Source organism: Hippocampus guttulatus, chromosome 6 (assembly GCF_054856545.1).
Source record: "Hippocampus guttulatus isolate MCC_2025c chromosome 6, RoL_Hgut_1.0, whole genome shotgun sequence".
Classification (NCBI taxonomy): domain Eukaryota; kingdom Metazoa; phylum Chordata; class Actinopteri; order Syngnathiformes; family Syngnathidae; genus Hippocampus; species Hippocampus guttulatus.
Genome location: NC_141266.1, coordinates 20,311,510 through 20,331,579, shown reverse-complemented (window position 1 = coordinate 20,331,579; position 20,070 = coordinate 20,311,510). Strand labels below are relative to the sequence as shown.

General features: G+C 43.2%; 1 protein-coding gene across 2 annotated transcripts; it reads right to left on the bottom strand.

Moving 5' to 3' along the window:
- Positions 1–392: 392 nt before the first annotated feature.
- On the bottom strand, positions 393–19,490 carry cpne4a (copine IVa). Of its 2 annotated transcripts, XM_086113707.1 has the most exons (16): positions 19,387–19,490; positions 14,428–14,629; positions 13,538–13,720; positions 13,372–13,443; positions 12,306–12,380; positions 11,670–11,753; positions 11,464–11,553; positions 10,004–10,102; positions 7,849–7,935; positions 6,355–6,414; positions 5,207–5,340; positions 5,005–5,059; positions 4,615–4,666; positions 3,878–4,011; positions 3,490–3,726; positions 393–3,045 (listed from the first exon to the last, which is right to left on the bottom strand). In XM_086113707.1, exons 2-16 carry the CDS (start codon positions 14,599–14,601, stop codon positions 2,914–2,916), a joined length of 1,668 nt encoding a protein of 555 aa, XP_085969833.1. In that variant the 5' UTR covers positions 14,602–14,629; positions 19,387–19,490; the 3' UTR covers positions 393–2,913. The 2 variants fall into 2 exon arrangements, with proteins under 2 accessions (XP_085969833.1, XP_085969834.1); XM_086113708.1 differs by lacking the exon at positions 19,387–19,490 and having other exon boundaries at positions 14,428–15,206.
- Between the last annotated feature and the right edge of the window lie 580 nt (positions 19,491–20,070).

The following is a 20,070-nucleotide window of genomic DNA, read 5'->3' as shown; positions in this document are numbered from 1 at the left end:
ACTGAAAACAAAAATGTTCTCACTATTCCCCCCACACCCCCTCTCTTTCCAGCTTCACTGCTCAGTTTTATTGTGAAAATGCCAGATATTGGGCCTGTTCCAAGGTTTGCTCATCAGTTTCACTGTGAAAGTGAGCTACGGTGGTGAGTTTTATTTTGAAACTGGGCTGCTAATGAGCCAGTTCAGAGGTATACTGGTGAGTAAGAAAATTCCAAGACGCACTTATGAATTTTACTGTGGAAGGACATGCTATTGAGACAGTTGAAAGTAGTTCAAAGTTACGCCCATGAGTTTTACTCAGATAACCGCATGCATTTCATGATAGTACATGCATGCTAACTGTGAGAAGGTCAGCTGAGGTTGTATGGGTCAAAGTAAGACGCAAACTCTGCTTGATCTTGACGGTAATAAAAGTTTAATTGTCGTCATCAGGTGATGTGACCCATCCGCCATCTTGTATCAAACAGCCATGTTAAGAAGGACGAGAGGCTTCAAAATGTCCGCCAGGAAGACACATTAAACTGAAGAAAACATGGCGGATTCCATTCTAACATAACGTAATTTGTGCTTGGAAGTCTACAATTGTAGTGCTCGCAAAACATTTTGCTAGCAGACATGGTGTAGTATAGCATAAAGTATATCACATACAGAATTGAATACTAATGAATGTTTTGACCCAGCATGCTAGTAGATGTTACATCACAACATGTTAGCATCCAAATTGCTAGCTGAATTACGAATACCTACGGTATGTAACATCATACCATCTAAGAGGCCATTTTTATGAAAATGCCAGTGGTTATGATTTCATAGCGCACTAGTAAGATATGTTTTGATCTAGTATGCAAGCAGATATTCCGGCATAAAATATGAAATATGATGTGAAGACATGACTTGTTAGCAGTCTTGCGTTGGGCTGGCAACTAGCTCAGGGTGAAACCCGCTTAGTGCCCGAAGACAGCTGGGATCTTGGATGGGTGTTAGCAGCCATTTTTGTCATAGCACACTCGCAGCTAAATCGTGACCTAGCACACTTGAAGGCATTATGTCATAAAATTCTATCAGATATGTTTTGAGCTAGCATGCTAGAAGACTTTGTGTCATAACACACTAATGCGTATTACATAAAATTAGGGATGGCTGAATACTCGTGAAGAATGCCAATATCAGTCACTGATTCTTCAAAAGCAATCTTGTGGCCATTCTATCAGAAACTAAATACATGCATGGTTGACAGGATGTTTTTCTGAGTGAATTGCATACTTCTCTATACTCTTGTATACCCATTAAGATGCAATGTCTTTACGTATATATACAGTATGTTTATAAGGTTTTTATTAATGTTTTGTGTTTATTAGTTGTGTGTTTCCATCAAAATGTATACATTTATTTGCTATTTGTATGGTCTGATGAGTCTCGGCTTTACATTATTTTCATGCATACACATTTACGAGAATGGTTTTATTCAGTGCAATAATCAGGTATATTTTCCTGTTGAAGGCAGTACAGGCATCATAGCTAGTTTACTTACCTGTGTATATTATACAGCGGGCTATACTCACCTGTTGCCTGATTCTTTTGTTTTTTAAACTTTTATTTAATTCTAACTTCAGTATTTAACTGACTGCATAACCTAACCACCGGTGAAACCAATACAGTAAGAAAGAAAGGTCTTTGTTCACGATTATCTGTCATTGTGTTAATTGTAGTTTTATGGATCAAAAGCATGATTTGTATCGGTACTTTGTATAGGTGCTTACTCAAGAGTGAATGCTCATCCTGTAATCGATCGGGAAAAAATGTCGTTTGGATTATCCTTGGTGGATATGTTTTGGCATAGTTTGCTAACACATGTTAGGCTGACGTCACATCACGCTGCAGACATTTCATAAAATGCTAGTCGGATATGTTATCACATGCAAAAACCATACAATCTCATGCATGACGCCCCAAGCTACAGTAACACAGTCTGTGCTTGCTAACACGTGCACTTAACTTCCAGACAACGCGTCAATGTGCTCGCTTAGAGTGCAACACTTTTCCCTACCTGGCATGCACAACAGATGCTAAAGATGCTACAGCTACCAAGCATTCGTTTGAATGAAAAGAAGATGCTAAGATTTGTGTGTGCGCTGGCGTTCCTTTGGAGTCTTTAGCTATGGTTAGCAGTCAGTAGTTGTCAGTAATTGTTGTTTGCAGTCTGTAGTTGAGCTCACTATCAACCGCTACTGGACACTGGTAGTCATTAGCAATCACAAGTGGCCGTTAGTAGTCGTTATCAGCCGTTAACATCTGTTAGCGTTGATGTAAATCAAAGACGCTAAGTTGAGTGCATGCACTAGCAGTTGCTAGCAGTTCCTGGAGGCCATTGGCGGTCGTTAGTTAGCACATTTCAAACAGTTGTTAACTATACTTAGCAACCAACGGTCACTATTGGTCATTGGCAATTATTAGCCGTCACTCGTGATTGTTAGCCATTGTTGGTATTCGCTAGCTATAATTAGCTGAGACTAATGGTTGTGAGCTGTTACTAGCAGCCATAAGCGGTAGTTAGTGGTCATTAACAGTTAAGAGTAGTCATGAGTGGTAGTTTGCATTTATGTAAAACGGGGATACTAAGTTGAGCCTGTACTGTAGTAATGCAAAGTGTTTCAAGAATGTGCTAACACTTGTCCATTACAATTAGTGGACGCTACAATTCATGACAAAGTGCTAGTTAGGCTAACACACGAGCTAACCTATCACATGCTCCCAAAGTGTACACTACACAGGAAGTCCCCCCCCCAACCGCTTCATAAACAACACAAACAAAAAAAAATCTAGTTGCAGTTAAATATTCACATCAGAACAACAACAAAAAATTGTGCTTTTCAGAGATACGGCAGCCAGGTTGACGGCAGTGGGCCGAGCCCCTCAGGGTCCAAAGGTTCTGGAGGCGTGGTACTGGCTGGCCACTTTGGGTTTGATGCCTCTACTGTTGTAGTAGTCGACCACCTGGTTGGGAACCTCAGCTAACACGCTCTTAGCCAATGCTGCTGGCGATGCCTGTGGCCGGCAAACAAAACAGGTTGACACGAATACAAACTGTAGTTATTATTATTGTTTACTATCATAGGTGTACCACAAAAAATTGGTCTAACATGAGTGATTGATGGTAGCAAAAAGCATTAGACGGTCAGCAAAAATGTTTATTTTCTTACCATTCTCAATGCCATCATTTCCATCAAGTTTGTCATCCACCTCAACATCATTATTGTTATCACTGCTATTTTCCTGATTTTCATTTTTTATCACCATCATTCTTCTACCGGTACTATTTTTTTCAAATTATCCTAATCACCGTCATTCGCATCGTTATGCTTATTTTCATCTTCATTCTCATCATCCATATTTTTATTGTCCTCATCATCATTCTCTCCCTCATCATTGTTATCATCACCATTATCACATCATTCCCCTCATCATTTAAGTTGGTTAAGTGACACTCACGTGCTTGAAGTTCCTGAACGGCACAAACTGGACAATGTCTCTGAGTACAGGCTCCCCTCTGGGCGACCTGAGGATCCCGTCGTCTCCGTCCAGCATCTGCATATCTCCAAAGTCTGCGTTTCCCACGCCCACGATGATGACGGACATGGGAAGGTGTGACGCCTGCACGATGGCCTCACGCGTGTCCGCCATGTCCGTAATCACGCCGTCCGTCAGGATCAGAAGGATGAAGTATTGCTAGAGTAAACGAGTGCAACGACAAAACAAACACGCCTCAGGCTGCATAGCTCATTCTGAAATCACTTCTAGTAGATACTCTGGAAAGCAGATCTAATATATACTGTATATATAAAAAATAAAAATAAAAATTCGTAACCATGTTATCTACCATAGCCTCTTTGGTGTGAACCTCCTGTGAGGCGGAGTTAGCCACTTTGTGTATGATGGGAGCTATGTTGGTGGGTCCATAGAGTTGAAGTTTGGGAAGGCATGCCTGGTAGGCCTCCACCACACCCTGAATACCTGAAGGGAAATGAAAAAAAAAAACGCAGGAGGAAAAACATGACAAACATTGAGAATTGCATGTTCATCACTTCCTGAGCAACTCATCTCACTTGTTCACAGCCCAAACATAGTGACTGAAGAATGACATAAAAGTCATTGTGTGACCTGCCTTTGCGGTCAAGCTAAGTGAGATTGAGGCGGTCCGTGTCCCAGCATGCCGCGGGGTGGCTCTGATGTGAAGGAACGGTCGTGGAGGGAACACTCGCTGTCTTAATTAAGCGCATCAGCACATGACCTTTAGCTGCAGGACGCCCTTAGCTGTTAGCTTGGTAACAGCTCTAACAACCTCATATCATCACTGTGGCGTAACATTCATCAACAGCAAAATGTAAACATCATGATGCTCATCATTCTCTCTAATCATGTGATCATCAGATTAGCATGTACATCCTCATCATCACTTTATTTTTTTCCACGTCGTCATTATCATTCTCCTCCTCGGGATTCCAAATACCATCATCCTCATCTTCATGGCACGTTGCTATGTGTCCGTTTGTTGAATAGGTTCAGAGTGACTTCAGTCTTTTTCGAAATGGAGTGAGTGAACTTCAAAGCACTTACCTGCACACTCGGGGTTCTCCTCGTTAAAATTCACCGCAAAGTCATGGGAGACCTGGAGGGAAGGAAATGGAGGAGGAGGAGAAGTAAGGTGATTGGATGGACCTAAAGTTTCTTTGATGTCTGCTTCAAATAAAAAAAAACAAAAAAAACCCCACTTCAAACGTCAATGTCAACATTACTTTTTCATCCTTTTTTTAACCTTTCTTCTTACATGGGACAATATTTGCAATTGTTGCACGCTCTGTTTGTATCCGTTGCTGCTTTATCTGTGTTAAAGTAGCAGTTGTTCAAACACTTACAATTACTGTACCCCCTGTGTTAATTTCAATTAGCTTGTGAATGGCGTTTGACATCATCTGCTAGCATCGAGCTAGCAGACGTGGTACATACCTTGTAGTCGGGTGGGATGCGAGCGCCAAAGCCGAACGCTGGGAACATTTTATCACTGAAACAAAAGAAAAAACAGGACAAGCGTTGCGTAGCCCGCTGAACTCAAGACTTCTGTTTTGCGGATTCGCATCAGCAGCAATGACTCGGCTCTTAAAAGCTCAGGTGCCAAGTCAGTTTCCGCTTTTGATTTGTTGACGCCTACCTGTCGTAGTCCTGGCAGATCTCGCCCACAGCGACCAGCGCCTTCAGGTACTCGTTGGGTCGGTACGGGTGGATGTAGTGCAAAGAGCAGCTGTTGCGAGGGTCGCCGTTGGACGCCGTGAAGTCGATGGCAACCTGACGCAGGGAGCAGACAATCAGACACCGGGACGCGTCACGTGAGTTGTGTTGTGCGACGGGATGTGTGACATGGATATGTTATGTTCGAAAAGGGGATGTGATTTGTGACATGCGGTGTGTGACGTGAAAATTTTAAACCAATGTATGACATGATCTGATGTGTGACATGACCATTAGTGCATGGCACGTGAAATGTAATCTTGTACATGTGCTGTGTGTGATGTGTTGCGTAAGACATGTCATGTTACACGTGTGACACACGTGTGATGCTATGTTGATGTGATGAGTGACGAGTGAGGTGTGACATTTGCTGTGTGACGGGTGAAATGTGAAACCTGTCGTGCCACATGCAGCGACGTGACAATGCGACGTTTGACTCGTGACATTTGTGATGTGTCACGTGGGACATTGGTGGATGTGGAAAATGTCCAGGATGTGACTGGCAGCGTCTAATGTGCAACGCGACACGGGACGTGTGACCTGTGTTACGTGACGTAATCTGTGTCACGCGTGACGCATCGTAACATGTGATGAGACTTGTGACATGTCACGTGACGCCATGAGACGTGACCTGTGATGTGTTTGTGGGTGGAACCCCCAAAACTTGCTGATAAAATTCCTTAAATTGCTTTTAACTGCTTTTATTTTGAAACGCCTTCCCCTTTAGCCAACCACAAAGTGAATCTACCATAAGCACTTCCTGTTTGCTGCATTGCCATGACGACACCGAACATTCACTATCCCTGATGCCGTGATGTGCCAGCATCAGGGTGACCGGTGGGACCGGTGCAACCACAGCCGGGGTCTGTCGTGGTCGGTAAGTGGGACACCGGGCGGTGGGTTGGTGTTGCCTTGGTTACAGTTGCCGTGGCAACATTATCAGGACCACTCCAAGAACCCGGGTGCCGTTGTCTCTTGATGGAATAAGAAGCAGGACGCTGACCTGGATGTGACTTGTGGTGTGTGTGTGCGTGTGTGTGCATGTGTGTGCGTGTGCGTGTGCGCCCTCACGGTAAATTGGATCTGGCAGCCCCCCATGATGTAATCCAGGAAGGAATGCATTTTGATGATCTGCAAACACACAAAAAAAAAGAATAAAATGTTAAAAGGATTTAAAAACTTTCATCATGCAATTTTCATTCATCAATGGACTCGTTTGATGAGGATATCGACGCCTGCACATGCCTGTTCGGATCCGGGAGAACCCCTGGGATTTCTCTTCCACTTATTGCGATATTTAAGTGACTTCTGACCTCTTTGCATGTCATGTCATATAAATTTTATGACAAAGCGGCCATGAAAAAGAAGAAAGATGGAAATAAATAGGAGCAGTGAGACCATGGCGGAGTAGTGGTGGGCGGGGTGGTGGGGGGCAGGGGGGCTCTCGGCGGGGCCACTGCTCCCCTAACTGCTCTGACATGTTCGGTTGGACCAGAGCTGGGAGGAAGGGAAAAGGGGAACAATGAAACAAGGAGACAAAAGAGGGAAAGAATGGAACAAAGAACTAACGAAAGACCAGGTCCACATTGTCATGCGGAAGGAAGAGTCACAGAGTAAACAGGGAATGAAAGAAAAGACACAAAACACAAGGAAAATGAAGTCAAAAAAAAGGAAAGATGGTATGGTGGGATGACAACGGAAAATGCGGAAAAGAAAGAAAGGAAGAGGGAAAAGAAGACAATGAAGTCAGAATAAAAGAAGAGGAAAAAAGGATCGAAAGAAGAAGCGATGGGAGGGAGCCGTGGGAATGAAGGAGAAGGAGACAAGGAAAGAAGAAAAAGAAAACGGATACATGCAAGAATGAAGGAAAAGAAGCGATGTCCCGAGGAAGGAAGGAGGCAACAAAGAAAGGAGGGGGAAAAGAAAAATAATAACAAACAAATAAAAGAAGAAATTGATGGAAAAGAAAAGTGTTCAGGAAGGCATGAGAAAAGGTACAAAAAAAATTGCGTGAAGAGAAATGAACAAGGAAAGGCAAAGAAAGATGGAAAAAAATGGACTTACAAATTCCCTATATGCTAATTAGGGAATGAGTGCATGATTCCGAACGCAGGGAATTATTGACTCATTCCTTATTCCCTAACCACTCTTGGCCCAACAATGCCAAACCTAAATAAAACCTCGGCCACAGTATATGGATTGTTTTATTGAACTACATCGTCCACCATATAAAAATTCCCAAGGAAGTTCTGTTATTGGCCTCATTCAGGTCGGCGGCTGCACTCATTCTGTCTGCAGGCTCCGCCCACACGACGCTGGCTCATCCATCCCCGTTTATTCACCAGCTCATTTAAACCGCCGAGGCTTCAAACTCACATTCGCACCGACCGACCAATCGATAATGACAGGTCTGCCTCACATTCAAAAGGTCACGGGTTCAAATCTTGGCTTGGACAGAGGAAGAGGAGGAAAAAGGGTAATGGGAAAGAAGACGCAATTGGAGAGGCGGAAAGGGAGGAAGACGAGGGGGAGAAGAGGAGGAAGAATAAAAAGAGTATTGTTGACCTTGCACTGGTTGAGGATGACGATGCCGGAGTTCTTGTAGCCCTTCTTCTTCACTTTGTATTTGGAGTTGATGCAAGGCCACTGCACCTATACACACACGCACACGCACACGCACACACACACACACACACAGATATACAATCACATGACCATTTTGCAAATCTGAAATAAAAGCTCCAACATCCTTCCAGCTGAATGCTAATTTTTTGTGTGTGTGTGTGTGTGTGTGTGTCCAGCACTAAGTGTTTTAGTTTCCTGTAAACAACTAAACGACTATGTATTTTGTACGAGTCCTGTTTGTACTGTCCTACATGATACAAGCTATATAGTTTGCTCTATTTTTCCTTTATGCAGTGTGCCGAAGTATTTCCTTCTTAGCGGCTATTTGTTAGCATGCTAACAGACCTCAAAATCTCTTGGTGAAGCGTGCTTATTTTGATAGTTGAAGTCATGAGTTAACCACCAACTAGCTTGATTTGATCGTTTTAGGTGTCACGTTTTGGTCATTTTTGTCAATGCATCTGTCAACTTTAATTAGCATCCGCGTCCTTCCTGTATGGCGGACATCTGTGTGTGTGTGTGTGTGTGTGTGTGTGTGCGGGAGGGGCGTTTTACAGGCTGGCTGTTACTAGCTAATTGGCATTTCCTCTCTCATGCTGGAAGCTTCAATTAGCGGCTCAGGTTTCGCGAGTTCAGCATCATCTGAGCTACTTACGATGCTGAAGGCCACATGATTTCACCGCTAATGTTACAACGAGGTTAGCATGGCATTAAAAGGTACACGGACCAGACGCTGTAGGAGTCTCATTGCGACATAGTCTCATAGCCTTCTGGTATCACGATCTCATGTTAAGATTGTTTCGTTGTCTCGTAGTCTCATAAGGTTAATGGTCTCATGGGACCCTAACCTCATAGCCTTATCGCCTCTTGATCACGTCTTGTTGTCATGATCTCAAGGGCTCGTGGTATCATGGTTTAAAGGTCTCATAACCGTATGGTAACATGTTCTCATGTTGTCGTCTCATAGTCTTATTGATTTATGATCACATAGGCTCATGGTGTCATAGTTTCATCGTCTTGTGATATCATCCCATTGCCTCATGGTTCGATAGTCCAGTGGTATCATGGGCTTCATGGTCTCACAACCTCATAATCTTATGATCTCATGATCTCATTGTCTCATTGTGCCATAACATTATCGTCTCGTAGTCTTATCCGTCATCGCAAGGTGTCATGGCCACAGCCTCATAGTCTCTCACGGTGTCATAGCCTGTCGTTGTCACAGTCCGATGGCCTCGTGGTATGAGAACCTCAAAGTATCATAATTTGATGGTGTTATAGTTTCCTTCATTCAGAGCATTATGGTCTCATAACAACAGATTATTATATCTTTATGTCTCATGTGTGTCAGTGTATCATGGAGTCTCATGACCTCACAGTCTCATTGTTTTATGGCCTAATGGTCCCAAACATCCACAGTTTTGTAATACCATGACCTCATAGCCTCTCATGGCCTCATACAGTGGTGCAGTTGTCAGTGTGTAGCTGTCAGTGTGTAGTTGTGTGACTCGCTGATCCGTTAAATTGCTTCTGCAGCTCAAGTCGAAGACGGATCACAAGTTTTCACGCTTTGGACTCGTTGGGATTTTTTGGTCTCCTCCAGGAGTGGTTTTATTTTTTTTTTTTGTCTTTCACGGCGCAGCAGTAAGTTTGGAACAAACGACCCCCTGCACTCTGAGGAATTCCGCTATCATCTCCACAGACAGAAAACATCTGCTCCTCTTCTTGTGTCAACGTATGGATGTCACTTTGCTCGCTCATCGCGTCTGCCGTTTAAACACACGCACGCCACCTGCGACACACCTTATCTCATTTAATGCTAAAATGCATCCAAAACACTTACTTAACACCCTCTAATAGTGCACATAAAACGGAAATGAACGATGCCTTCATAAATATTTAAACACAAACCGTATTTTAAGATTAAATGGAAATATACTGCGCTTAAAAGTGAAATACAAATTGTAATTTGTGTTTAGGGAGTACTGTACATTCTATTGCGTACCACTAGAGGGAGCATGCATCACTTCATTTGGAGGATGGCTGTCTTTAAGTGTTGTCTCATAGCTGAGGTCGGGAGTGATTTGCGGTATACCTGTCGTCCATCAATGGCACCCCGCATCTCTTGGAAGGTGGCCTCGAACTCTCCGATGTAGTCGTGTTTCCCATTCGAGTCCCAGTCCCACACTGTGCACTAAGGGGTTACACACACACCTTCATTAGCATCTTATTGACTATTATTAGCACATTAGCTTCAGGTTAGCAGTTGAGCTTTGGTGTGTTTTTACAAAGCTTCATTGATGAGGAATGATGAGATGTGATGTCATCACATCCACATAAGCCCAGTAGATGACGAGTGTGTGTGTGTGTGTGTGTGTGTGTGTGTGTGTGTGTGTGTGTGTGTGTGTGTGTGTGTGTGTGTGTGTGTGAGTGACCAGTCAGAAAGGAAGAAATAAGAGTGACAGACAGAAAAAGCAAAAGAAGGAAGGAAGCAAACAAAAGAGGAAATGAGGGAGAAAGGAAGGAATTGAAGGAAGGAGAGAAGAAAGTGTTGAAAAGAAGAAATGAAGAGATCGAGAAAGAAAGATAAGCGGAAATGAAGGAAAGAAGGAAGGAATCAAAAGGGCGGGAGCAAAGGATGGATATATGATGATGGAATGAAGGAGGGATGACAAGAAAAAAAAAAGAAAAAAGGGAATGGCATTAAGGGGGAAACGTAGAAGAAAAAAATAACAACAAAGGAACGAAGGAACAAAGAGATGAAGGAATAAAAGAAAGAAAGAGGAATGGAAGAAAGGTAAGACAGAAAGTTGAAAAATTGGAGGGAAAGAAGTAAATGAAGTAAGGAAGGACGCGAGAAAAGGAAGTAATGAAGGAAAGAAGGCAGAAGGCAAAGGAGTGAGGAAAAGAAGGATGGATGGAGAGGAAGGAAGGAAAGAAGGAAGAAAGTTCCTGTTTCCGTTCGTGAGCGCCGTCATGTGTTAACGAGCTGTCAGTATGACGAGGACATAAAAGTGAGTCAATTAGCCAGCAGGCCCCGCGTGCACACTCTCCTCCTCCTGTTTCTTCGCCCCCCCCTTTCCTAATCCGCTCCACAGTCTTCAAACGTCACATTTGCCCACTTCCACTTCTCACACACTCAATCGTCACTCGAACAACAAGGTGCTAAAAATAAAATGTTAGCGTATCCATGACAACCACACAAACTCCACTCGGGACTCATTTATTGGGTTCTTTGCAAAACACGAAAACCTAAAAATACTTTACCATGTTTTCATGAGAACGCGACCCACACTTCCTCGGGGAAGTAATCACAACAAAACGGTGTGACGAATCAACACGTAAGACGCATGATGACATCACTACGTAGATAGGAAGTTTTCATGCGCGTGTGTGCGCGTGCGCGTCAAGGTACGTTAACGTCGTGTTCGTGAGCGTGTTCATCCTGTATTAGTGTTTGTTTGTGTGTGTATATACTGTATGTACGGTACTCGTGTATGTACGTACTGTACATTTGTATTCGTGCGCGTGTGTGGAGCGCGCGCGCAAGCATACCTGAAGCTTGCGCTCGTGATCCCCGTTACAGAGTGAGTTGAGGGAGACTTTGAATGTTTTCCAGACAGGATTCAAGTTGTTCATCACGGTCTGAGAACAAGAACACAACAATAACAAAAACACACGTGACGCCGTGGCAGAAACACCCGTACGTGTTAAATTCCAATTGTGTGTGTGTGTGTGTGTGTGATGACGTGATTTCCTACCTCTGTTCTGTAGACCAGCTGCAGTGTGGCGTCCTCATTCAAACGATAGATTTCCAAGAAGGGATCCGACTTACTGAAGAAGTCCTGAACGACACACACATCACACACAAACGTGTAGGTGTCTGTTCTGGACTTTTTCATTTGACTAATTGTTCGCATTAGAGCATTTCTATAGTATATTTCATCAAAACAAATTTGTGGTGAGCGTGAGAGCATTTTAGCTGCGTGCATGACAGTGTCAGTCATGTAAATGAGAGGGGGGGGGAAAAATTCCAGTAATGTGTGAGAGTTGCTCGAAACTGGGAGAATTCAGTGCATTTCAACACTAAATGGAAAGGGACAAAAAACAGGCGAGCGTGTGTGAGCATTTCAGTTGTGTATGTGTGAAAACTGAAATTCCGTTTTGTTTCTGAGAATGTTTCAATAGTGTGTGTGTGTGTGCGTGTGTGCGTGTATATGTGAGCATTTCTAGTTGTGTGCAACCATGAAATATGTCCCTGAATGCCCCTCGCGTTTGTTTGAAGCATGTTAGTCTGTGTGCGAGTGTGTGTGTGTGTGTGTGCGTGTGACTGCGTGTGTGTGTGCACATCGCATATGTTTGTGTTCATTTGTGCGTGAGTGTGCGTGTAACATCACCTTGTCATCCAGCTTCCTGGCACTGAAGGAAAGCTCGATGTAGTCGTCGTTCCCAGTCAGCTCCTCCGCTGTGATCTGAACACACACACACACACACACACACACGCACACACACACGCAATCACTTGTGATGAGGGGCTGATTATGGAGTAACGATGCCAAGTAGAAAACACAGCAGAGAACAAGCTGCTAACCATAGTCAAATTCATTATCACCAAATTCTTCATCATCACCATCGCAATCGTAATCATCACGACCTTCTTCATCATCTCATCATCATCACCACAATCGTCATCATCATGAGTTTCTTCATCATCTACGTCAGCATCATCACAATTGTCATTGTCATCTTCTTCCTCGTCGTCGTCATTTTCGTCATCTTCATCGACATCATCCTCATCATCGTCGTCAAAATCGGCATTATCATCACCATCATCCTTTGTCAACGTTATCGCTGTCATCGTTTCTCCATCATCATCCTCCCCATCATCATCATCAAAATTGTCATCACCAAATCCTTCATCAACCTCATTGTCTTGATCATCATTTTGTCATCACCACCGTCATCATCTTCATCATCATCATCATCTTCATCACCTTCTTCATGCTTTTCTTTGTGATTGCCATCATCATCATCATCTTCCTCGTCATCATCATCGTCAAAATTGTCATGGTCATCACTTTCATCATCATCTTCATCATTCTGATCATCTTTATCATCATCATCTTTTGTCTTCATCATCTTCATTAGCACCATCATCGTTTTATTTATCATCATCAAAGCATTCTCTTCATCTCCCTAATTATTACTTTTCATGATCTTCATCTGACTGCTTTGCAACCACAAAAGTTATTGGTTTCCAGTCCCGGTTTTTGTAGGCTTCAATAAAGACTCTTTCCGTCTATGCAAATTCCACACAGGAAGGCTGCGGCCGGATTCGAACCCATGACCGCTTTACTGTGAGGTGCACATGCTCGACACGCGAGCATCGTGTTGGTTGTTGATTTTGATTTTGTCGGTGTTAATAGTGGCATACTCTGGAGTATGCCATTAAAAGACATTTACCGTGATGATGGTTTTTCCCACGTTGCCTCCTGGTCTCAGTAAAGCTTTGGACAGTTTCCTGTGAGAAATGATCTGCGCACACACACGCACACACAAACACGTTCGCATAAGCATTAGCATCTCTCATGTTAGAAATGATCGCACAAGAGAGGAGTCGGCCCACAACCTGTCCCAGCGTGCACTCCACAGCGCCCAAGAAGTCGGCGTCCTTCAGGCCGTTGTAGTTGCTGTTGTTAATGTCATACAGCTCAAAGCGCAAGCGCTGCACCTCTTCAAAATAAAAGTCCAATGTAAAGACTTTGGAGTAGGATGGGTTGGCGCAGCTGCGCATCACCTCCGTGCGGTCCACCTGTGGTGCGGGCACGCAAAAGACTCTAAACGTTAACCAATACGTGTAAAATAAGGACACAAACACGTGAAAACACAAATACAAAATAAGTCTGAATTAAGTCAAAAAACAGGTTCATGGTAAGTCAAAACCAAGTCCAAAATCAAAGCAAGAACCAATTTTAGAAACAAGTCAAGAACTAAGTAAATCAAATTAAGTCGAAGATCGTGTTGAAAACACGTAAAAAAAAAAGTCAAAATCCAAATCAAACAAATGAAAACCAAGTTATAAACCGTCGTACTGCACGCATTTCTTCTGAGCGCAATTCAAGCTGTGCACGATTTGGCCACCTGGAGGCAGTGTGAGGCACTGTTTGAATGCGTTTTTGTCTGTTTAGTTTTATAGTTAGGGTGATCTAAAACATGTTTTAAAAAAACTATCCACTATATAATTGAGTAAAATAAACAAGTCAAAACAAAATCAGAATCCATGTAAAAAAAAGAACCAAAAAAATCTAATTAAAAACCTCAACTTGATCCCACTTTATAAGTCAAAAAGCATGTCAAACAACGTACAGGACAAAAAAGTCTGAAACAACTGAAGAACCAAGTCAAGAATGAGCAAAAACTATCAAAAGACACTATGCCGGAATCACAAAAAATTGGGCCAACAAGTAACCGCAACATATGTCCATGGACATGTGCGATGCGGTTGCCGTGGCGACCCACCTCCATCCACTGTCCATGGGACTGCATGTTGAGCACGATGCAAGGGTCAGGTTTGGAGAGAGCGTCGCGGTCGCTGATGCCTTTACACGTCAGTCTCAGCTCCACTTTGGTCAGGCATGGAGACTCCAGCAGACCCAACGAGTCGCATGCCGATTCGTAGATGTCGCTCATCATGGTGGCGGGGATTGGACAGGAAGCCTACCTGGCAAAGGCAGATGTCACTTCAACGAACCATATCTTCAGTGTGTGTGTGTGTGTGTGTGTGTGTGTGTGTGTGTGTGTGTGTGTGTGTGTGTTAGTGTGCATCAGTGTGTGTATGAGTGTTTGTGTGAGTTAGTTTGCTAGTGTGTATTCATATGTGCTAGTGTGCAGTAGTGTGTGTGTGTGTGTGTTAGAGAGAGAGAAAGAGTGTGTGTGTGTGTTTGGGTGAGGGTCGGTGTGTTTGACTGATTGACTTGCGGACAGTCAATTTGGTCTATATACCCTGACATTGACTGGCACGCTCTTCTTCAGTCTCCCTTCATCACTCTTCATGACACACCCTCCGAATCGCTTTTCCTTACCGCGTACTCACAATCATAACGTATCACGCATCATAATTATCCATCGCTCTTCATCCCTCCTCATATGAACTGCTCATCACTCCACGTCACTGTTCAGTCTTGATCACGCCACGTCGTCCTTATCACATCGATACCTCCACCACTCGATCGTGCCTCATGATCACTCTTCATTATTCCTTGCTTCATCATTGCCACTCCTCACTCCAAGTCGTTCTCCGTTAGGTTGAATCTTTACCCCCCCCCCCTCCTCCCCTTGCTTTTCTTGATCACTCCTTGTCATTCTTTATCACACTCAAAACCATTTAGCGCGCTTCACTCACTCTTGAATACTACTTATGCTTAATCATTGTCAGTCTCGGTTCGCGCACTCTTATCACTCCTGTCCTCCTTACTTTACATGACGACACATCATTCTTCACTCACCATAATTCACTTTCGTCCTTCACTCCTTATAATTATTCACCATTACCCACCACGCCTTATCACTCCTCATCACCACTCCTTTACTCTCTGGCGTCCTTGTCAGTCCTATTACGTGTTGCTATTTATTCATGACCCTTCCTCACCACTCTTCATCGCTCCTTATCACACATTAACGTTTAGACTTCTATCACTTCAATTCTCACTCATCGGTCCCCACCATTTCTCATTACTCCTTATCACCCTTTCACTCCTCTTCACTGTTCCCACCACTGATCACCCATCGTCACTCCCACAGCATAATGCTTCATCCCTCAACATCATTCCTGTTCCCTTTTCGTCATCTTCCTCACTTTGTCTTACTCTTTCTTATGCCTTATCACTCTTATTCCTCAATCTTCATCCTTTACTATTATTCCACATCAGTCATTACCACACTATAATTTTTTAGCACTTTGTATCACTCCTGTTTATTCCTCATCACTCTCACTCGGTGTATGAGTCGCACTCCTGATTATTCCTGATTACCTGTGCTTGTCTTCCCTCTCCGATCATTCCACATAGGAAGTTTCATCATTCGTCATTACTTTTTTATCACTCTTCATTACATTCACCCCCCTGCCCCTTTCAAGACTCCCGCTCTTTGTCATTCTGTACCACCTCCTCATCACTTTTCAAGGCTCACACTTCTCATGAATTTGTATCATTTCCATTTTCATTCAAGAACTTTTCAATTCCCTTTCTTCTTCTTTTCATTTTATTTTCCGTGCACGTTTAACCTGAATGTTTTCTGACGGAATTATAAAAAGCCAAAGCAGAGAGTCAAAAGCAAAAGATCATGGGAGTAGTTTGCCATAGGAAGAGTTCAAGAGCAGCAGATTTCTTGCCCTCAAGGTCAGCCTGGAGGACGAAAGCTTCAAGGCGGTGAAGTTCACAAAGGTGTGTGTGTGTGTGTGTGCATGTGTCTATGCGAGTGTGAGCCGAGCAGGTGCATGCTGGGAGCGTCAATGGCGGCCCTCTGAGGCTTTGCGCCGGCTGAGCAGCCAAGCGGCGAATGAACGCTCCCGCAGGCGGAGCGTTGACATCCCGCGGCGGATTAAAGAGCGTCGGTGACATCACAAGCGACATGGCTAATTATTGTTGTCATTCAACACATCCCAAAAGGATTGTGGGTAAACATTTGAACTCATCACGTCCAGACTCTTTGTCGTGCTTTGTAATCAAGAGGACAAGCTAGGAAATTGTAGTTCAGGTGGATAGTTAGCATCACGCCTCGTTTTCCCCAAGGAAAGCGAGGTGACTGTTCAAAATGGACAATGTTCAACAAGCTCACAGCTTGAAGCCATTTTCCCACTGAGACACACAAATGTCATCATCAACAAGTGTTTATTTGAATGATTGGTAGAATCCAAATCTATTCCTTCGGCCAATTTTATATCGTCTGCCATGTGTACTTGGAAATGATCATATTTGTTCATATGAAAGACGACAACAGCAAACATATTAAAATGACCGTCAATGAATATGTCATGTATGGTCATGTGATAAAATAAAAGAAAATTACCATTCAATGGTCACGTGAAAGACAATGTGAACTCAATGACCTGACAATGATAAAAGTAGTGTTAGCCCAGCGCATGGATCAATAAAGCAGCACACACTGTCACCTGAGCTACCTCCTGACCATGGAAGGTCAGGTGAGCGATATCAAGGTGTGACCACCATATTATAGTAATAAAAAATGGAATGCATGTACAGTATATAGGCCTGCTAGCCAAACGCTACACCATTTGGATACAACCTACTGTACAAGTTGCTGTGTAAAACCTAACTGAGAAATATTATCAAAGCCTAAACCAAGTTTTATCTGCAGTAATTACAGTGCAACAATGTAATTATTACAAAAGTATGAACAGTAGCTTTTCACTTGCTAAGTTTAAAAGCGATGCTACAGTATACAGTACAGGCTTGCTGAATGCTACACAAACTGTTTGGCTTTGTTGGGAATCGCTCCCTATCTACTATGTATCACCCTTAATCGTGAGTTATTCCCGGTATAGTGTCCTCAGGGTATCCCACAATGCATTTTGAAAAGTAGTGAACAACTGATGGACACTATGATTCATGAGGCATAACGCTAATACAGATATAAACGGATATGCAAAAAGTGCTTTGCTGGTCTTTTTTTCCCCCTCAGGACATCCTTCTACACCACATTAGTCTGACAACTTTGAACTATATCTTGCTTGTGAGGCAAAATTATGAGTGTGCATTTTGGTGCTACTTGTAGGCTACTAGTGTATGGCACATGCTAACTACAGTAATCTGGCCTAATAGTGTTCATAGTGCAGCACAGCTGAGGAGTGAATCCTAATTGTATCCAAATAGCCCAAAAGTGGCACGAGTAGTGAAAATAAACATTACTTGTTCAAGTTCAAGTCAACTTTAATGTCAAATGTGCTACATGTGCAACATAAAGCACAGATGAAATTTTATTCCTCTCAACCATAGGAGAGAGAGGAGCCGCTGCGGGTGCCCGCACCGCCATCAAACCATATTGTAAAACATTAATTCTACTAGGACGGTGAATATTACTCGTAAGGAAAAAAAGAGCTTACTAGTACATTGAGCTTAAACTGGGTGTCAGGGATATTGAATAAAAACTCAAACAGCTTTATGGAAAACTAGCTTGACAACCATGTACTAATAAACTCTTTGTCCTCACCAGTAAGACAATTCAGTGTACAATAGAACAACTTTTACTGCTACTGCCTTTCACTTACATGACATTTCTGCACACTAGTAGGACAACTCCGCTGTGTTAGTATCATGAGGCAAAACTGCTATAAGGTCTCTTGGTCTTACAGGTTGGAAGCTACTAGTATAAGACACCTGCCTACCAATTGGGCTTTGTTGTGTTACGTGTGCAGCAGAGTAGTTTACTTGTAAGGTTTAATTGTGTACTAGTAAGCCACAAGTGGCACAAGTAGTGAGTAAAACATGACTAGCAAGACATTGTAATGTTACTAGTGCATTGAACTGTCATCCAAGTGCTGACAAAGCGTGAACTAGTACATAAGCTGCATATCAAGAGTATAAAATAAATGCTCAGATGGGTTTACGGAAAGCGATCTTAAGATCCATACACTGATATGCCCGTTGTCCTCACAAGTTAAGCAATTCAGTGCACTGGTAAAATTACTGTGGTGCACTAGTAGACAAACAAATTGTTTCGGTATTGCCTTCTATTCATGTACCTACACATAATTTGACAACTCTGGCATATCTCTAGGATAACTACACATTATTAGTGAGGCAAAGCTACTAGTGGGGATTTTTCTATTACGAGCATGGGACAGGAGGCTACTAGTGCAGCATGGTAATTCACTGGTAAGGTTTACCTGCACACTAGTTAGCCAAAAGTGGCAGTACTAATGGTCAAAACATTACGAGTCATACCGTCGGTCCATTATTGCAGCAAATTGATTTACTCGTGAGGACAAAGAGCTTTCTAGTGCAGGGGTAGGGAGCCCCGGTCCCCTGAAAGCCATATCCTGCCTGTTTTAGATCCATCCCTACTCCAACACACCTGATTCAATTGTTCATGATCGTTTCAGGCCTTGACAGAGCTTGCTGATGAGCTGATCATTTGAATCAGGGATGTTGAAGTGGAGGAATCTAAAACAGGCAGGATATGTCTCCCGAGGAACCGGAGTTCCCTACCGCTGTTCTAGTGCATAGACCTTACGTTTCATATTGAGGGTATCAAATAAATAATCAAATGGCTTTCCATACTCATTCACATTCATTCAGTCATTCAATACTACACATGCAAAACCACTGACGGGAAAGAGTGCTTGTTTCTTTGTGAGGAAGAGAATGAGGAAGATAAGAGGATGAAGATGGTGCGAGTGCAGGAATGTCAGACGGAGTTTTGGCATTTTTGTTTTGTTTTTTGTTTTGTTTTGATTTTTACCTTCAGCGGTCAGATGCGTGGGGAAAAATGGAGGAAGGCGTCACAAAGTTTCGTCTTTTGGGATCTCAACTGACATCAGCGCTGCACACCTTCATCCTTTTCCTCCTCTTCTTCTGCTTCTACAGCCTCCCGCCGCCGCGCGCGCGCCTTAAACGCGGGGAAAGCCCGCACTCACTCACGCACACACGCGTACGTGCGCGCGTGAAAGAAAGGGCTGTGCTGCTGCGGTGCGTGGACGCCCCCTGGTAGGCTGTCACGGAAACTGCACGGAACATATTCGCGTTTTGTTCAGTATTTTAATATTTTTTATTATTATTTTAGTCCCCACCCCCCTAAAAAAACACAAACAAAAAAAATAAGTAATTTGAGTAGCTTGGTTTTGAATAAAATGCTCGAGTTTTTTTCCAACCGTTTATTTGCTGTGCGCCGACGTCAAGCCAGCTGCAACAATTGTTCATACTATGCGTGACGTAACAGCTGTCGTCAAGCTACGAAATCCAACTTCAAAATACAAGCTTATCAAGTAATACATGAACACACCTGAATGTGTCTTGGTTTGCTTTTATTTAGAAGTTGGGCCTCGCGGCTGTGTGGACTTAACTACTGTACTTGACATATTCGACCGGCCCATTAGTGTCGTATTATCAAATGAGGCACACGTGAGTCCAGCTGTCGTGTTAACGT